General features: G+C 41.2%; 1 protein-coding gene across 41 annotated transcripts in view; it reads right to left on the bottom strand.

The window, feature by feature from the left end:
• Window positions 1-20,940, bottom strand: part of ADGRL3 (adhesion G protein-coupled receptor L3) — a 475,677-nt gene that overhangs the window by 254,718 nt on the left and 200,019 nt on the right. For all 41 annotated transcript variants that reach the window (XM_085545165.1, XM_085545173.1, XM_085545186.1 and 38 more), the window contains one exon: window positions 1,357-1,570. In XM_085545165.1, the coding sequence (XP_085401291.1) occupies window positions 1,357-1,570 (214 nt within the window). The remainder of the gene's footprint in view (window positions 1-1,356; window positions 1,571-20,940) is intronic.

The raw sequence follows: 20,940 nt of genomic DNA, 5'->3' as shown, positions 1-20,940 counted from the left end.
GAAGCCACTAACAACTTGAACAGGAGAATTATAGTAATTCCACTAAAACCATGCTGAATCCAAGGGACTGGATGATGTCACATTGTTACCCTCACACTTGTTTTGAAAAAGCAACCAGCACAACCCCACAGAAGTGATTTCAAGCAGCTAGGCAGGGAGGTCTGACTTATAGAAGTGCCAAGGGAAGCGGGCTTATAGAAGCCTTTTGCAGCAACTCAGAATCTAAATCTCTGACATGGAACAACTCTGAAGGGAGCTCAAAAATATCCATTAGCATGTCAAATACAAATGAAATCCACACTTTCTTTTCTGCTGCTTACACAACTCCATTTTTAGTGCAAAGCGTCTTACAGCAAACAATAGCAAGACACTCCATTTACTCCATTAAAATCCTGTACGGCTTTGGCCATTAGGTCACCATACAAACACCGCTGCCATGCCTTCAATTAGCAACACTTTGCCTATGTCGATACTATTATTAATATCCTAAAACACTCATTTCTATTACTATTAAATTAATAGTAAAATGTACCGGATAATTATTCATGTGTAGTTATATTCGGAGAAACACCCTGTATGTGATTAAATGTCAAGAGCTGTGACTTACAAATCCTTCCCACGCCAACTCTTATGCCCAAAAAAAAAAAAATCTGGAAAAATTCAGCAACAGTTAAAGTCATTCCAGAACGAGGATATCTATAGGTTGGAATAATCCATTCAGCCCTGGCTCTGAAATACAAGAACCTGCCCACATGCAGCACCTCAGCTGCCATTTCCAGATGCAGCGTTAGCAATTAACAGCAATGGTAGTTATACAGAAAGTTAGCAAATCATCTGCAAAAGCAACAATCCTGGATGAGCACTTGACTGCAAATTCAGATCTTGTCCATAACTGAGCCTGGCAACTTGAAGAACGATGGAGACTTTTCTTTGTATTTTGAAAAATGAAAATGTTATTGAGAAAACACAATATTTATCACTTAAAGGAGATTACTGGTTATCTGTATAAGAAGAGCATCAAAGAAAGAAGGTACATTTGAGAAAGGCTTCATTTATATATTCACATTAGGAGCATTGATATTTAGGTATTTCAGAGGTAGAATTAAGACTCAGCAGGTATCAAGATAGCTGATTAGCAGTACTTACTGCAAATGTTATTTATATTGTGTGATCCTAGCCCACTCTGGTAAATCACAGTTTATCAACGACAGCTGTAATTCTGTACACATACATAGAGACTAAGTACCTGCATTTTCTCGTGCAAACATACAAACAAACTGCTGTGTACATTCCGGATTTAAAGGGGGGGGAAAAAAAAAGCAATAGCCATCAAACAAAGAAAATTAAATACTATACCTTTGAGTCATAATCTTATAGGCATCTGGCAGATAACAGCGGATATTCTCCATCTGAGCAGGATCAGAGTCACAGATTTTATCATCAGTCCTCCCATAGTTGGCACTTTCAATCATGATAACATCTGTTCCTGGGCAGCGAAGCTCTATGGGGTAACTCTCACAGGACAGTTCCCTTCGGACCACAGCCATGGGGACCGGGGCACGGCTGAAAGCTGCAAGGATTAACACAGAAACACAGTAAACATTTACTATTCCACAATGAGACAAGGATTAACAGCAGAATGATTTTAGCAGCAGTTTTTAATCCATATGCCATACTGAGATCTGCTCCGGTATTCTTCAGATACGGCCTGCTGAAAAACAAAGTCTGGAGAAACTGCTTCTCTGCTCATCTACTTAATTCTCTCATCACTAAAACAGCAAATGATCCCTTTTGCAAAGGGCTGTAGAAATCCCCTATTGATAGAGGTAAATAGCAACTACAGTGTTGTTATTACCTCTGCTCTCCATGAGAGAAGCTAGGTGACTTTGATCTATAAAATTACAGCCCTGTGTTGTAGCTGATCAGCCAGGAGAAATTTTCTGCCAATGAGCCATCCAAACACCGGGATCCCACCTGCTCAGTGTGACCGCATGTAGTGACATCTGCATTGCCCCTAGTCCTTAGAAAACACATGCCTAGTGCCTTTCACCATGGCCTGCAGTCTGCCAGGGGAGGGCCTGTGTGTTCTGGCAACCATCCTGAAGTTTGGGCCCTGCAGTGATATTTTCCATGGAAATGCCAATACGTGTGAAACTCAGCGATTAAAGTTTCAGTCTCGGCTTTGCTTTGGATCTGTCTGAATGTTTGAGACTGCCACACATGTGGGAAGTTCATTCAAACAGCCTTCAGAAACCTCACTTGTTTTAAAAGAAATGTTGGCTACAGGTTGCTAATTAGAGAAGAAGCGTGCTTTGAGATAACTTGAAAACAAAGCCCAAAGAATTAGCAAGCAAATCCACATGACAAGAAGAAACCATACTTCCCATCTCCACAGACTCTTTGATCTGAAGATCACCAGCATCCTAACACGAATACAAGAACCTGACAAATACCTATTGTGGAGTAGCTACAAGTTGTTGCTCTTGTTTGGGCCACAGAAGGTTTACGTGGCTTCAGAAGATCTCACAGGAAGCCCACTGTGACACTAGGAGCCAACTATGTGTTTTCCAGCTGAGTGTGTTGGCCATGAGCTGAAATAAAAGCCAACTATGCTCCCTTATTCCTTGAGGATGAAAACCCAACAAAGGTTTCCAGCTGTAGGGACAATATGCAATTCTGGCTTGATAACGTACTATCACAAAACCCTGCATCACATATAAACCCGTATTTATGTAATGTGAACATAACAGTCAAGGGGGAGGCTTAACCCTGACTGTAACAGACCCAGGTGCCATCCCACACTAAATGTCCTCAATCAACAAAATTGAACCTCAGCCCTATTACAGAAACACCACAACACCCTCCCAAAAGAAAAAAAAATCCTTCCCATGCACAGCTGTCCTTTCCAATAAAACTTCCACATGGTGCACACACTCCACATTTCCTCATGGAAAAAGAGCACACTGATGTTCCTCTGTATACCCCTTAGCAGTATCAAGGCTGCCTCTGTCTGTCTGTCTGCAGGCAGCAATCCAACACATTACATTAACTACTGTGCAGCATTCTATTATTGTCAATTGTCTCATTTAGATATGCATTACAGGACAGAGAAACATTTCCATTTCTGTAAATTTGCAGGGATAACCCGGTGATGTGCTATAGGGTTATGGACTAACTGCCAAACTCCTGAGACAGACATGCATTCATTCTTCAATAATAGCTTCTCCAATTACCATAGCTTTAGGGTTTGTATCATGTAAGATGTGCTTCTTCCCTGCCATTAGACTAACAGTTTTGCCCTAGTCTCCTATTGCACCATACATCTGTTCAATGCAGCGAAACCTTCGTGCAACCAGATTCTCTTGTTTCAGAAAGAGGGCAGGAGAACAAGCACAAGCCCCTAGGATGCAATACCTCATATTTGCCCTTTTGCTCCCAAACATCTATGGGGTGCACAGAAGGAGGATAAGAGTGGAGGTATAGACAAGATTCGAACAAAGAAAAAAGCCCAACAGAAAGTCAGAGTTGGCAAAGCCCAGAAATTTTAGCCAGGCATTCAAATAACACAATGAAGTTTCAGATCTGCTGGAGAGGATCTGTTTGTAGAAGTCCATAGCAACCTCCGCTATGTGAAACATCGGGCTTGACGGCAGCAGGGAAAAGTTGTATTTTCCTCTATTAGCTTCAGTGTTCACAGGCCCATCGTGGACCAGACAATTTCAGATGTGATGTTGGTTTTGGAAAGGGCTGCAGAGAGCTCTTTTTTCGAGACTCTTCTGTACTAAACCTGGCAGATTGGCAGTATAGGAGACAGGTGGTTTCTAGCAGTTTTTGGCAGAATGCTAAAGCCAAGTGCACTCCCTCCTACTGCCATGTGCTTAGATGACTCTCATTAACTGCCAAAAAGAGAAAAAAAAAGGCAAAATGAGGTCTATGCAATCAAAATTAGCTGTCTGGGGCTATGCTTTGGTCAGCATCTTGGGTAATTTAGACACTTTTCTTCAGTAGACAATGGCCATTTACGCTTTATGCAAAAGAAAAGGTTGGAAAACTGAGCCACTTGCTTCAATGTTTGGATTGTGGATGTGTCTACAGACTACAGTAACTGCAAAGATAGATGCTAAAAATGTCTTACTTTTACAGTTGCTGCTCTAGGAAACAAAACTCAAACCTCTGACCCATATGCTTCAGAAAACACATTTTTTGCTGTGAATTCCTATGCATTCTTTGCTATAAATATTCTATATTGTCAAGGCAGGTAAGCACTAAACATAATGTCTGAGGGAAACTCTGTTTAAAAGTCACAGAAATTAACTGACTGGGAATTAACTTGTCCAAACCTGGTGTATTTGTCAACAGAAATCCTGTAAATACGCAGCTAATCTTAATTCTCATGTTTTGTGGAAACAGGACATTAGAAGCTGCTAACAGCAGTACGGTTTCATAAAAATAGACATTTATCTGAGAACAAAGACAGCATCCTAATCACACAGCAAGTCTATCAATAAGGAAGATGTAGTGCTTCAGGCTCCTTGTGGAGGATATTACAGTTAATATGAAAATACAGAGGTTTAACAAAAGCTGTTATACACGTTTCCGCAGCAGATGTGAGAGGATATTTCCTGCATATTCTATATGTACATGAGACTTTATGACACTGATCTACTAAAAAAGCATGAATCCCCAGTGAAGTATCTCACAGAATCACAGAATGGCCTTGGTTGGGAGGGACCTCAAGGATCATGCATTCCCAAACCCCCCCGCCACAGGCAGGGCCACCAACCTCCACATTTAATACTAGACCAGGCTGCCCAGGGCCCCATCCAACCTGGCCTTGTGACAAAAAAAGAAAGAAAATAAAACTCTTGCATTCTATTCCCCATAAAGAACGCCTGAACAGATATAAACATTTCTGGATGTGATTCACCCTGTACTGGAATTCACCCTCTTGGTTCTAACAGTCACTCAATCACTTGCCATCAGAAGGACAGCTTTCACTTACAGACACTTCACTGCAGTGTCATGGAGTCAACAGTTATTTCCTGGACCTGCGGCATAAAATAAATGCGACACCCTGGACAAACTTTATTTGGATCAGGAATTAGGAATAACTGAAGAGCATGAAACATTATGATAGGAGAAAGCGATGGTGTGTGTTTTCCATCCTGCCACCCTCCATCAATTGAGCATCTCTACATGGCTTTTTTCTATCCTGATATCTGCAATAAACACTCCCAAAAGACATTAGAGGTTGGCTGTTTATCTCCTTTGTGAACACATTTGTCAACACTGTACCCCTATACAATAATCTTTATCATTTTTACTGGTTTTCCTGCGAGGAGTAAATTATTATTATTTTTTGCTTCTTGCTATGACATTACAGAAAAGCCCATCTGTGAAATACACAGCACGATTGTATTAGTTCATTAATACACTTCTCTCTCCTTTGAGCTGCTCCCTATCTTTGCAGTCTCTCACTGAGCTCCTTATTTAATCTCCTAAAGAAGTGACCTAATTGTTGGCTGGAAGTCAAGATGAGCTGACGGCTGCCCACTACTTTGGAAAACAGGTGCCTTTCTGCGAGATCCTATGTGCAGATATCTATCTAAATAAGGACAGCTGAACCTAAAAGTCTTCAAAAACACCTTTTTTTTTTTTTAATATTTAAACATGTGCCAACTCGACCTCTGCAAATGTGGCCATTCTCTGGAAAACCCCATTCTGGAGCTTATACAAGGTAAGTCAGATCAGAGGAAGAAACAGGCACAGGATTTTAACTGGGCAATTTAGAACTTCTTCGTCTCTGCTAATTTCATGAGCTTGAGAATTAAGTCATCAAAATCTTGTGCTTCTTTTCCCTCTTGCTTTTGACCTCAGAACATAATTGCCTCTTGTCATGCCTGCGGGGCATGGGCTTGCAGTTATCACTGCGTGCTTAATCAAAATGCTGAAATAGCCTTTAAATTACGGGTCCTCTTGGCTGCCAGAGACTCGTTGAGCTCTGTTACATTTAGAAGCATGATGGTAGTAGGCACTTTTAAAAGAAAACTGTGGGATGATGTTTTTAATTAGGTATTATATGCAATTTTCCCAGAGAAATGTTTTTCTGGCTCAGAATTTTCAAAGCAAAATTTAAGTGCATATTTAAGTGCTGCAAAACAAAAAGCTGAAAATGTAGAGATAATTATTTTTACAAGCGCTGTGCAGGATTTGGTCTGCCTAGCAAAACACCTGACTTATTGCTCCCAAAGGCAAACACAGCATGCCAGGAGAAAAGGTTTCCTACTGGTTTGGAGAAATGCCTCTGTGTCTGTAATTTCACAGTACTTAATATTCCCACCATTCATCTTGATTCTGCAGAAATAAATATATACAAACCTACCTCTGGAATGGGTACAGACTGAACTCCCATTCAAGTCAGTAGGCCTTATATGACTGTTGCTCCCTAAAGAGAAGCACACTCTTAACTGTTCTTCTAAATCAGGGTGCCACTTTTCCTATTAAGATATAAAGCAGCATTACTGCGTTCATCTGCAGCATGCAAACACAGCTCACTATTTCTTCTCTTCCTTAATCCAAATTACATCTGGCCTCTGATCTCAAGAACAATATTAGTAGCAAACAAAAACTTGGGTTAAAGATAGTGATAACAAACATTTCTCCCATTAATACTGTGTCCATTCTCCTAATCTTTTCATGCTCACAAATATTAGTTTAGTTCTGACAAGCTTAAAAATCCTGGTTGGCCTAAAGTTCTTGGAAAGCTTGTGCTTGGAATACAAATACAGAAATACTTTTCTCTTTCTCTCTCCTTCCCTATGTACAGTGACAACAAATGAAACAGCAAAGAGCTCTGCATCTTTTCTACAGGGATTGGTTAAGATAGCCTTTCTTCCACTCCCAGCCCGCAGAAGGGTTAAAGGTGCATCCTACAGACAAAGGTTGATGCCAACTCATAGCAGCAAATGCTTCCAACATCCATTTCCAGCTTCTCCAGGGAGGAAAAGAAGACTGACTGCAGACAGAGTGGCCAAATGGTTGGAGACATTGACTGTCCAAGGCTGGAGCCGGACAGTGCTGGTTTCCACTCCTACGCCCGCCCCCCCCCCCCCAACTCTTTGTTGATTGCTGACTAAAAATGGGAAAACTACCTGAAACCCTCCATTAAGCACTTCAATACCTGTTTGAAAAATGAAGGGAAGAACTAGATATAATCCCCTGAAGATGAAGAACGTAGCTTCAGTCTGTGCTTCCTTATACATATCAAATATTCCCAGGCTATTTGGGGCTTTCCTATTTCATAGAAGATATCAAGAACAACTTACAACTTTCCTTTATGCTTTACCAGAAGCAGTGGCAACCCCCCACCCAGCAAAATGCCAACTAGGAACAGCCCTCACAAACTGCAAGAGCAAACCCTCAGCAGTGGGATGCAGTACATAAAAGCAACCAGAGAGAAATGCAGTAATGTAGAACAATCTAGCAAAGACAGGCAAATAAAAACAAGGGGAAAAAAGCACATACAAAAGCAACTCCTTCCCCATGTATTCTATGTGACATTTCAGGTCAACTATCTCATGGTTCCATAATTTGCTTAATCTATCTTTATTGTAACATTCAAGTGGCATCACCGGAGATTTGCTCCCAGGTTACATGAGTGAAATTACAGAAGGAGCTTGACAGCAAGCTTACATTCAGCATGCTCCCCCATGATGCAGAGGGCACACAGGAGAAAGATGTAGCAAACATTTCTACATGGCCTGCCAGAAACACAGAGTGCAACTTCCAGAGTGATGCAGCCAAGGATATAGACAGGAGCACAAAGACAATTTCATCAAGTACAAACAGCCTTTGTCCCCAGGCACCAGCAGGTACCCTTCACTTTCACGACAGCTCTTTCTGTATTTCTAGGTGCCACAAGAATTTAGAACAGACAGGACAGGCAGAATTCCTATTGGCCATGGGACAGCCAGGGACAGCAGCCTGAGAGTTAAGCACCAGACAAGATACGTCCCGAGTTACTTCTGCTCACACTTCATATCACTGACTGTCCTTATCTCCTCTCTTTACCAGGCTCAACTGGTAAAGAGTTCTCCCCTTTACTTTCCCACACTTCAGTCTGGGCAGAAGCTTTTCTCAAAAATGAAAGTAAATTTGCACAGATTAAACAAAGAGGAATGGCAGAAGACCATCACAAAGAGAAAAGAACTGTGAAGGGGATGAACTTGCAAGTAGATGCCATCTCAACAGCAGGCCAGGCATGAGGAGACAACAAAGGATGGATGCTCAAAAAGGAAAACTGCTGGCAATGCTGTGCATCATTATGAAGAATGATGAGGAAATGTGGTTAGGTGATGGGAAGCAAGATCACAGTTGCCACATGGCAACTACGCTGTGCTTCAGCTGCAGATCCTGTGCCCGAGCTGGTGTTCACTGGGCCTGTTTATGAGGCAGGTCAGCTCATTTTCATCAAGGCACTAAACTAGCATTTACATTTTAAAAAGTTTTCTATCAGGCTGTAGAATGTATCAGCTCACCAAAGGTTGGCTAAGGTCATAGAAAGGAACCAAAACATTCCAGGAGGAAGGAAACAAGGTTGAATTTAATGTGCTGTTCAAAATACGTGACAACCTACCTTCAAAATCAGAGGTCAGAAGTACAACCCAGCCCGAGTTAAATGCTACTTAACTGAATTTAATTAAAGTAGAAACAACAAGTTGAGAACAACAGACAAAAGACATCCTGCCTTCAAGAGGATGGCCCAATGCAAGCATATTAACATTCAGGCCCCATAATGGGAAAAATCTATAGCCAAGCACCTTTTCCCTTGCAGTGGATCATCTCATTTCTATTAAAGACACATACAAGAAGGCACTCCAATAAAATTGCTCTTTAAATGCACAGTCTTCCTTAGAGTTAATTATCTTTAGAGAGCAGGAAAACTATGCAGTGGTAAGGTAAGAATCTGTGCCTGAAGTCCTGCACTGCAGTACAGAAGATGTGATAAATAACCCTCATAGAATTATAGAATCACCCAGGTTGGAAAAGACCCTGAAGATCATCAAGTCCAACCACAGCCTAACCATAGTACCCTAACTCTAACAGCCCTCTGCTAAATCACATCCCTGAGCACCACCTTCCAGCCTAACATGGACATTGGTTAAACATCAGGCTTTCACATCCTGCTAAACGTTCAGACTCTAGAGATCTCAATAACTTGAATAAAAGAAGTTTTCAGTTCTATGCAGCAGAAAACAGTCCCTTTATTTGAAATAAAATAAAATACCAAATCCACGTATCATAAACCCACATTAGGGCCATCTAGTTCTTACTCAATTCAAAATTACTGCTGTTACAATAGACACTAAGCAATCTCTAGAAAAAATGGAAGCTTTGACTTTGACATCGCCAAACAACCTTGAAGTCTCCAAATTTAATGCAGCACAAATTAATGTGGTGAAGCGAGTAGAATTTGAGTAATAACAAAATTCACCCCATTTTAAATTACTCCACTGTAGCTTTTTATTATAGCCATTAGTAAGGTTAATTTTTTAATCTGAGGTAAAAACTTTTATAAACCACCATGGCAGGCAGGTTAGTAAAGGCACTGAGATAAATGAGTATCAAGGACTCAGCTTCTCAAAGAAAAAGAGTATGTTTATCATCTTCAGGTTTCCTATTAAATCCAAAGTTCATTTGATGCTATATTTTATTATTGTTTCCATTTAAAATACCAGTTTAAATTCTCACCCTTGCTAAAATAATTTGAATCTGGAATAACTTCCATGAGCTAATAACCTCCAATGATCAGGATGGAGATAAGGAGAAGGAGGCTCTCAAAACTGTCCTGGAAGCTGACAGCGTGCAAAAGAACCTGATTCTCATTTATATCCCATAGCAACGACAGAAAAAAAAAAAAAAAAAAAAAAAGTCCCATATTCAGGAGCAGATCCAGTGAAGTCATCAGGCAGAAATCCTTTTAAGGCAGACGCAAATCAGATGGATTGGATGTATTTGGGGTTTTGCTGAAACAGTGTGACCTGCAAATAATATATTCCTACCAAGTAACATCTCCTCAAAGTTAAAGTTTAATTTTGATTTACAGTTCCCTGAATAGTCTCTGAAGGGGAACGTTAAAGCTCTTGTAGAAATATCTGCATTATTAAAGAAACGATGAACAGCAGAGTGAGGATTACTTTGTGCTGTTTATGGACTTGCTTACCAGAGCAGTAAATCTATTTTTAAGTTTGTACTGCCCAGAAAGGAGAGCTGTGTGAAATCTGAAGAGCTGTTTGGAGAGAAAGGATGGTATCTAAGGGGAAGAATTCCTCTGCAAGCATAGAGACTATCATTCAAATGCCCATAAATAAATTTGGGGTTTCAAACATTGAACAGTTAAACAATTACTTCACATCACAGAAGGCCACGAATGACTCCTGTAGAGTTAACTTTACAAGAAATTACCAAGAACTTGAAGGCCAGCCATCTCCGGGAAGTACTATGGATAAACTGTAGACTGTTAAATAAATGACATTTTTCTTCATGTTTTAGACTTCACAGCTCCTTAGAGCCTCTGCCATAAATAGCAACAGAGAATTCTTTTCCACTAGCCATAACTCTGTAAAAGTTTTATAAAGTCTAAGACTGCTTTGAGATCTTGCCTTCTCCCAGAATCATAGTTAATCATAGGATTTATGTATATGTATGTATATAAAATATGCATACCCGTAGAAATATACATGCACACTTCTATAATTAAGTGATTTATATACAACAGGCAAAATATAAAGTGTAAACGTCAAGATGCAGTTTGGGGTCCCCTATTCAGCACACCGTAAAGGTCACTGCTTTTTAGAAACCATTGGGTGCTCGTCAGCAAGCACTGTGACTAATCTACAAAGGCAACCTGTCCTCAGCTGCTGGGTGGGGATTTCCAAAGTATGACATCTATTAGCTCCATCTCAGAAAGTAAGAGAGGCGTGAGATCCAAGATCCTTCTTACTGACACGCTAACGAGAATTAACAAAGTGAGCTTTTTCAAGCCATTCTTCGTGGCCCTCTGAATCTCAAAGTCTCTCTTAATCAAGTCTGCAGCATAACTCCTCTCTGACTTACAAAGGTCAAAGGTTTCACCCAAATATCCTAGCATATGAAAAAAACTTTGCAGAAATGTACACATTTCTCTGACCAGTGGCCATCTTTATCTGCTTCCACCAGTCTTACAAATACAGAACAACAGAGAATTAAATCTGGGGAAATAGCTGAAACATGTATGCATGCTCCAGGTGGAAATACATCCCGAGTAAAAACATATTTTTATCCACAGATACACATTCTCCTCAATGGAAGATAACAAAACGTTAAAACTAATGAATTAGATTATCTCCACAAAATGGTTCAATTTCTAGGAAGCAAAACCAAAACCCTAAGTTAATAGGGTTTCCTACTGCACCCACCTGCTCACAGCAAATACCGTGGTTAAACATTTTTCCCCTAATGTATGCTGTGTGGATATTGATCTGTAAACACTGCATAAATACATATGTGCGTACAGTACCTGTACAGCGCTGATCACCTCAAGGCGAGCCAGAGAAAACAATCTGAAATAATGCTCACCTGTAGACTCCCAAACTGCTCTGAACAGATTAATTGCTCCCAAGAGAGCCAGGTGAACTGCTCTACAGAAGAGCCAAGAGCCCCTAGGCAAGGAGGTGATTCTTGTCCTGCAGTACCGCTGTGACTGCCCAGCATGAATCAAGTCACAGAGGCACTGTGCTCAGTAAGAAGCAATGTGGCGCCAGTTAGAACCTGTGGAGTTTGTGAGTCCTTGTTTTATGAAAGTCCCCACAACTCTGGATATAATGATTTATGTTTCATCCTGTGGGAAAGCACAGGGCTCTGCCACAAGCAAAGACATTCGCACTCAACTGACCCAAAGCAGGCCCGTGCTTCAAAGGGCATTTAATCTAAAATAAGAGAGGAGGAAATACAGATCAGAGACAGAAGCTATCATAGCACAGAAAGGGATGACCATGCAGCACGAATAACAAACAGATGCAGATATTACAGTTGAGGGCACAAGGCTCACGAGTTCAATGAAAATACGGTTGAAGAAAATCTAACTTGGTTCAGGAAAAACACACTGCAACCAGCTATGATGGACTGAAGACTCTTTCTAAACACAGTCACTACTTGTGTTTCAAATTCTCACCCTTCAAGAGCTCTCTCTTTAGGTAGATGAAAGAATTAATTTTTTTCGCTGATCTCTCTGTCAATGAAAGAAGAATTGCAACTGCCCAAAACAAACAAACAAAACAAAAAAAAAAAAAACCAAAACAGACAGATACCAGGGCTAATGGCAAAGGATAGTTTTCAACAGAATAGCCAATGAATGATTCTGTTCCTGCAAATGAGTCCATGCCCCTACCAAGTGCTGTGTCAGAAGAAGCTGGGCTTTTTCAACCCCCTGATAAGATGAAGCTGCAGGGACAGAAGAGGGGGATGCAAGTGTGATTGGCATGTGGTCATATCTATAGGGTGAGAGTCCCCAGGACAGCAGCCCAGGGTCAGAGGACACTCCAGGAAAGCAGTGTGCAGGCATCCTCCAGGCACAATGCCCAACTCAGAGTTGAGCTACCAAATATTTCTGTATTGTCCATGCCAAGACTTTCCTGAAGGATTCCTCCAAGCTGAAAAAGAAGCACGGAACAGTTTTCATCAAATTGCTTCTGGGAGATGATTAGTTAATTTCCAATGTAATTATGTTACAGTACATTTAAGTGCACTTTCTAAATAGAAGCGGATTTTTATCTAACAAAGGATCCATTTCAAGCACTTTTTTCCTGTACCTTTAATATCCATTTCCTTCTGTACCTATTTCAAGCATTGTTCTTCTGGAGTTATTTATACTCAACATGTAGAAATTTCTGCCTCTTCTCTGAATAAAATTGTTGTGTATTTCCATCATCCTGTTGTGTCATTCTTATTGCAGGAAAGCATTCTGCTGTCACTGCCCTCCAAACATACTGCTGGACTACAAGGAAAAGTCTCCAGAAATGAAATCAGGCTTTCTTTTTTTTATTATTTTTGCTTCTTCTGTGCCCCCTATTATACCATAATAAAGCAGCTTACAAACTCTCCCGCAGCAATGCTCCGCAGAGGTATGGTTACAAAAATGTTTTGCAGGGGATACAGGAAACTACCTGGGCAAAATACTACAGGGTCACAGTGGAAGTCTGCTACTGAGCTCATTCTTTCTGAAAAACAGTTTTCAAAGCAGTGGAACATTTACTCTATTTGCTTTTGAGTGAAGGTGCTTGCACAGAGGACGTGATGTGCATAACCCCCAGTGCAGATGAGGAATGGGGAAAAGCATCTCCTAAACCTCTCTAGAGTTTTTTCATTGCATTACTATCAGAGAAGTATATGTCAGAAGTTTCATATCATGACTGGCAAAGCTAATAAGGTATTGATGTCTATTTTTGAGCTAAGGAAGATAAGAAAATCTTATAGTGAGACTATCTCGGGCTAATTTCATACAGGATCCTGTTCCTATATTTTTAGGCTGATTGAACACAAATAAAACCAATCAAGAACTAAAACAAAAAACAAAACAAACAAACAAACAAAAACCCAGCAAAATCAAGATGCTTATGACCAAATAGCCATGAACCAATTTAAGTGGTAAAGCAAGATGATCACAGTTCTAACTGGTAACATATATACTTTGGGGTGGAGGGTGGGTGGAGGAGAGGTTATTCAGAACAGCATCCTGTAGATGAAAATATTTCAAGCAAAACTGAAGAAAAAGATAAAATAGCCATTCAAATTGTGGGCAGTAAATTGTTTCCGTTTCCAGGTGACCAAATCCCCCACTCTACAACTACGAGAAAAGCACAACATAAAAACCTACTCTCCCCAAATCTACAGGCAATCAGATTAGAAGAACTGTGTTTTTTAAACATATTAAGCAGCAGCAATAATTTTAAAAATAATAAGGTGTATGAGACAAACACAGTTCTTAATCATGAAATCAACCCCTTAGAATTGTCCCATAACTCACTCAAATCTGTGTTTGGAAGGAAGCAAATAGATGTATTCATAACTCAGAGTAATAAAGAAATGCTCTTTGTTCCATCTGATGTGAGGAAAGATATAACAGCAAGTACTAAAACCCAATATTTTTTCATTTTGCAGAATTAGATAGCTTATATCGAAGAGTTTGTAGAAAAAGAATAAAACACACAGTTTTAGGGACTCCATGCTGGTTTTTTAACTTGATCTGGGATACTGGCACATTGCTACTGGCAACCCTTAAAGAAATCACGGTTATGAGAACAGAACATAGCTCCCATCACACAGAAAAAAAATGCAGTAGCTCTTGCTTCTCAAAAGGTAACGTAAACACAGAATCGTCATCCCAACTAAAGCTTTTCTGGAAGTTCAATAAGAACCTCATCACTCCAATATCATTCAACACGCTTCTTGATGATCTGAAAGAAAATAAACTCCAAGCTTGCCAAATTTGCAGTCAGCGCAAAAATTGATGAAATGCTAAGTAATGACATGGACCTTGTCGGTTGTGCAGATTGATCTGTATACTGTTTGAGCACACCGTGCTTTAACACAGACAAATACAAGCCCATGTAGGAATACAAAAAGTGCTCATTATGTCAGACCACAGCCTAGCAAGCAGCCACTCTGAAACAAGACTGTTCTCATGATTGATTAGCATTTGAACACCACGCAGTGGCTCCAAAGGGCAAACATGATCTCTGCAAGTATTAGGAGGTGAATAACAAGGAGAAGTGGGAAGATGAAATTGCCCTGCATGCAGTAGTGAGGAGACCAGCACTTGAACACGTATCTTGTGGTGTCTGTACTTCAAAAAGATTGTCAGAAAGTTTGACAGGGCTTGCTGAAGAACTTAAAATATATGTATATATTTAAAAGTAGTCTCTAGAAAACAAGTTTTACAGTGAGACACCAAGGCAGCTCAGTCTGTTTAACTAGTCCAAAAGAATCCTGCAGTCTGCAGATTTTATAGAGGTAAGGTATTTCTTATAACAGTGAGCTCTTCAGCAGAAAAAGGCAAGCAAGATGCAATAGATGGAAGCTGATGCTACAGAAGTTCTGGTTAGAATTAATATTTTTTAACACAGTGAGTAATTTAGCATGGAAAAATTTACTTTGGTATTCAATGTATTTCTTATCAGTTGAAGTCTCTATAAACTGACTGGGTATTTTTCTGAAAGATACGTTACAGTTCAAGCAGAAGATGGGGGAGCCTGAATCACAAATCACTGGGTGAGATCTCTATTGTGCCAACAGCCTGGCTTGTTGATCATAATAGTCTCTTTGTATTTCAGAAATTTGTGAAGATTTAGGAGAAAGAAAACAGGAAGAGAAAGGGACATGCAGCAGCAAGGAACTCACTGAATTTATTATCTCAGTTTAAAACAAAATTAAAACTATCTCAGTCAGCTTTTATGCAGATACCTGCTGCGCTTATCCATGCAAAGAAGGTTTGTATCTTGCCTTTTTCTAGGGGCGGTGAATGGACAAAAACGTTCCAGGACAGCTTCTTTGAATTCCTAGGAATGAGAGACGCCAAGGAGGAGGAAGGGAATTGCTTAATGCAAACCAACAGATGGGGTTTCAGTTAGAGGCTTCCTTTGTTTTCATAATGAACCATAATCTGTGTAATCTAAAACAGTTTTGATTTGTTGCAGTGAAACATAAAGACTGTAGCTATGGCACATAAATCGTTTTCTCAACCATTTGTTTCCAAAGGTACCCCTTTCGTGCTTGAAGGCATATTGGACCCCAGACCAGGCAGCCAGAGTAAGTTCAGGATAGATGAAAGCATAGGTGAGGCACTAGTGCTTTCAGTAAGTCTGCCTGTGTTTATCTTATTGGATAACCATGTTGGAAGGCTAATTCAAATATTACAGTACGGCAAAGCTGGTCTCTAGGTGCTGCTATAATCCACATTAAATCTTTGAGGTGAACATCATACAGTATCAAATCAACAGCAGGTTATGGTCTTCATATGATGTTACTGGGACAGCCTTTATTTCCAAAGTCCTAGTGCCCAGGCCCCTGAAGTCCTCTCCTGTACAAGGGTAAGCAATTCTGTGTTAAAGTAGAGAGCCAAGAAAAAGTTCAGCTACCCAGAAGCCTGGAGATGCAGTGTGTGCTACATACATTGCTTATTATGCTGCCACAGACCAATATTTAGGCCTTGGCGATGTCAGACATCTACTTATATCCCCATAATGCTTTGCAATTTAAAACACTGACTCCTATTCATACGTATTTCCCCATGTTATTTAAGTTTATCTTCATATTAAAAATAAATGGATTTAAAATGTAGGCAGCCATGCATATAAGCACTCTGCTTGAAAGACATACTTCATCTTTAAATAGCAGCAATCAATACAAACAGTATATAACCTAAACAAATTTCTATTATGAATGCTTAATGGATATATGCTTTGGTCATTTTTATTACTAATACTGTATTGATTTACAGAATACATTACCACCTTAGGCACCGGGATCTGCTGGAGTCCTTGGACCCTGTATACCATTTTAGTCAAAACAGGAGCTGAAAGTCAATAACCCATTTACCACCAGCGCAGACCCTCTACGGTGTTAGATATTTTAATGACAATCTGATTCTCACAGAGCAATCATTTGTCATCAGTGGCATTTATAAGTCATCATTATTAATGTAAAGTTATCCATGAGGTCTGTCTGCTTATCTTTCACACTTCTTTATTGCCAAAATGCTTTAGGAGTCGCAATGAGAAGGAACACTTGCAGTCTAACCTTGTGGAACCCTCACAGGGCAGGGGTGTCGCAAAATCAAAGCATCCACTTGGACTCTTTTGCTCTGAATCAATGAGCGGTTTCTCTGCCTTTGTTGCCATTCACATCAGGGAGTGGTGACCGACTCCTGCAGTTGCCCAGGGGAAAAGGAAGCAAGAAGCTTTCTTTGATATGAATGCTAATGGCACCGGGCAGGGAAAAGATGATGTGCCACCACAAACAGACTGCAGAGAACTCACTGTTGCTACTTGGTACGTCTTCAGGAGTCTGTAATGAGATGGGGACACGGTAATATTGCTACACAAAATCTAACGTCTGTTTTCTGCTTCAGGCAGAAAGGGGGGCAAGGAGACGGTTACAGTCACTGTGAAGGAACAACCTCATATTGTCAACTCACTGATTTATGTAATAAAAGGTGCAACAGCATCTCTGCATTCCCAGGACATCATGCCCCAGGCAAATCAGGCTTTGTGCCAAAAGCCCAGCATAGAAATGGCAGAGATGCAGCATCACAAGCATCATGTGTTCTGCTGCTGCTCAGTGAGATTACTTCATAATCTAAAAATCAGCTGCTTCCAGAGTAAATCCTAAGTAGTATATTGCTCTTTTGCTTTTAATACATGTTGAGAGAGAGCTGAGAAACCTGCTGTTTGCAGAGAAAGGTCTGCAAGGGGAGACCCCACCCTGCTTCTCCCTGCTTCCTCTGTGTTATTTTTTCAAACTGAAGCGTAAGAGGACAAATTAATACATACAGAACAGGAATGCTTTGTCCCCCTTCTGCAGAAGAACAAGCAACCGCCACAGAGACAAAGTAATCAGAAACATGCCTGAGAAAATAACAGCCACAAAAGCAAAAGTCGTATCAATTGCTTAGGCCTCTCTGCACACAGAAGTTAAGTGAGGTGAAGCGAAAAAGTTTAATTCACCGAACTGACTAAAATTAAACAAGCCATCAAAAAAGTGGGATATGAGCTCCTAAAAAGCCGGTCATAACACACACTGAATACAGATTTCTCTCATCCTCTCTCCTTTCCCTGCCTGTCGCGAAGTGCTCGCCCCACTCCTTGCCAAGCAGGGATGGTTCCCAACAGGTGCCTTGCAGCAGCAGCCTCATTTGGAAGCTGGCACGATCCTGGCCCTTGCTCTAACAACAAGACAACAGCAGATTTCCAGTAGCACACTGGGGGACCCTGAGCACCACAGGAGCTTGAAGGCAAATTCCTGTGTTAGTGGCCCTTTTTGCTTTTACCTTCGCTCATCAATGACAAGAAAAAAAAACAAAAACAACCAAGGCCTAATACAAAATTGTTTTGACAGACACCCATTAATGTATCTGTCACACGAAGTGGAAGCCTCCCTGTGGCATGGTTTGAGTCCCGAACACCTATGCTGGATGGCCACTCCCATTTTTGTGAATACATTTACCAAACCACCATCCCCTCTCAGCACAAGTAGAGCACAGAGAATCTGGTAAACTTGGAGTTTATTTCTGTCTACTTTGTGCTGGGCAAGGATATGACAAAATACAAAAAAAACCCCACTACCAATAAACAAAAAAAAAACATCCCACAAACCACCATGTTTCTAAAATTAAACTCTCTCTATTACTAGAATTATACAAAGAGCTGCCACAACTGCAGTAAACTTCAAAGCCGGAGGAAGAAGGTGCAGCAGTTGCTTTTATCAAATGTGTGATTCACCCAGATTCACACTGAACAAAGCAATCTGCAAGGCACGCCAGAGCTGGAAAGTAATACTCGAGCAATATCTCCCTCTCTCATTTTTAAGTACACAGCCAGCTCTGCTCCATTGTAGCATCTCGCAAATAAAACAAATACCTTGCAAAGATATTTCTGTATTTCCCCAAATGCACTTTAAAACAACTAAGCAGAATAAACAAACAAACAGAACCTACAGGAGACGTTTCCTTCTAGCCCAACTGAAAAGCTTGGTTGGATTCCACACAGCAGCCCAGAGGGCTTTTGTTTTTTTGTTTCCTTCTCCTCGGTTGCTTTGGCAAGACAACCAGGCAGAGAGATGCTGGGTGGAAATGAGGAGGGTGTGAGCTGTCAGCAGTCAGGCTTGGTGAGCTTGCCCAAATTCTGCATCATCCCTTCCTTTATGTGCACACAGACCTTTGCGTTGCAATTCCCAGTGATCATCATCTGTGGCATCCTTGGGCTCCTGCCATGCCAATGCCTTCAACAAGAATCTCCTTCCTTGCCCGGAAGCCCTCCCACCACAGGCAAGTATGTTCAGAAACACTGCAGTAACTTCCCGAGGTCAGGAAGCTGAGCAACTCAATTAGGTCAGTCTGCCATAACCCAGAGCAACAGTTGGTTTTATCACCAGTAAGGAAGCACGGAATCTTTAACCCCTGGCAACAACTTCTTTTCTGCACCCTCATTAGTCTTAGACTGGACCAACTTTTCAGTTTGCCAAAGGACTTTCGATGCTCTCTGGCACCCACTGAGGATGAGGCGGTTTCAAGAGATGCAATGCTCTTCACCAGCACTGGCATCACAGAAGTCACAGGAGCATAGCAAGGATGGAGAGAATAGGAGACAGGGCTGAGAGAAAAGGCATATTTTTATCATCTTCACCTTACCCTGGAGACATTCATTTCCTTCAGCTGCATCCTCATGTTACATTCAAATACTGGACAGGACCCAGATATCTGCTCTGCCTCCTTGCTCCAGGGTATCCTCCAGTGTTGTCCTACAATTCCATCCATGCCCCGCCACAAATGGTATAGCTGTACGTCAGCTGCATGAACCTCCAGGCAAAAACCTCTCCTCTTGCATGGGTTTGTTATCAAAACATGCTTGCATTTGCCTGCTAACCACAGTGACTGCACTCTATCTCACCAACGCTAGGTCAGATTTCCCTGGGCTTATATTTTCCACTTAAATGTGTGGCTGGGATTACATAGCAGCTGGCTTGGCCACCCAGAACAAAGTGAATGGGTTGCTGACTCACAGCATAGCTGCAAATATGGCAGTCAAATGTTTGGCAATCTCTTCTAGCCCTGTACATACACAGGTTAGATCTGCATCTCCTGTGCTCCAGGTTCCTGCAGTCTGTGTGTGCTCGTACCTTAGTCCTTCACTGTGTCTTTTCTCTTCATCCACACTCTTCCCGTTAGCAAAAATGTAGCATGTAGATTCCCTTGAGAGAGGATCTGCACCATCTCCAGGAATCCTGTGCCGGATCTAGAGGGCTGGCAGCTCTAACGGAATCAGTTTTCCCTTCTCCCCCATCTTTGTTCTGGGGTAGAACTGCATGTCTCCACCTGGCATGAGGACACTTGTAAACTCCACTCAGCCTTGGGCAGTGTTCACAACAACAGCTCCCTGTCATACGAGAGAGCAGAGGCCCCAGGGCAAGTTGGGAAGCCAATTTTATGGTTGCTTTCTTATCTTTACTCTCCAGAGAGATCTGTGTACAGACTCACGTTTTCTTTTCCCTACTGTTCCTTTCCCTGCAAAGGACTTTTGTTCAACAAGAAAGTTTTGCTATGTGTTTGAGACTGTGCATAGAACTCTTTCATTTATTGTGATGGTGATAGCAGTTTTCTCTCTCTTTTCCTTTTAATCACACTCCCATGTCGATGCATGGTTGGCAAGCATCCTGCTTTGAGCGGGAAGTTGGACTACAGATCTCCAGAAGTCCCTTCCAACCAGCAGTGCTGTAATTCTTGCCTGCTGTGAGTCTCATTTGGCACCACCATATTTTACACCTCATATTCTAGAAAGTAGCCCAAGCGGAACCACTGAGAACAGAATTAGCAAAGGTAGTTAGAATACAACACATCCCTAGCCATGATCACAGCCTGTCTCTCTCTTGCTTCTCCAGCGTGGTTTCCTTCCTCCCCACGCCAAGGAGGTTGCTATGGAGATTTCTTCAGAAACAAAGAGAAAAACAGATACAAGAAATACAAAGCACTGAAGAGGGTATGGAAGAAACAACTGTAAGGGCACAATATACCTTTCATCAATAAACACATTTTCCCTAAATTTTCTCCTAGAAATCTGCCGATAGAGAGCAAGCCCCTCAAACTCTCCTGCCCTGCAAGGCCCGCCTTTGCTGTGAGAAGGCATCAGGGAC

This window comes from Coturnix japonica, chromosome 4 (genome assembly GCF_054131305.1).
Source record: "Coturnix japonica strain WE chromosome 4, WE-NBRP24, whole genome shotgun sequence".
Taxonomy (NCBI): domain Eukaryota; kingdom Metazoa; phylum Chordata; class Aves; order Galliformes; family Phasianidae; genus Coturnix; species Coturnix japonica.
Note: the sequence above shows the minus strand (reverse complement) of the source record. Positions and strands in the feature narration are given on the sequence as shown.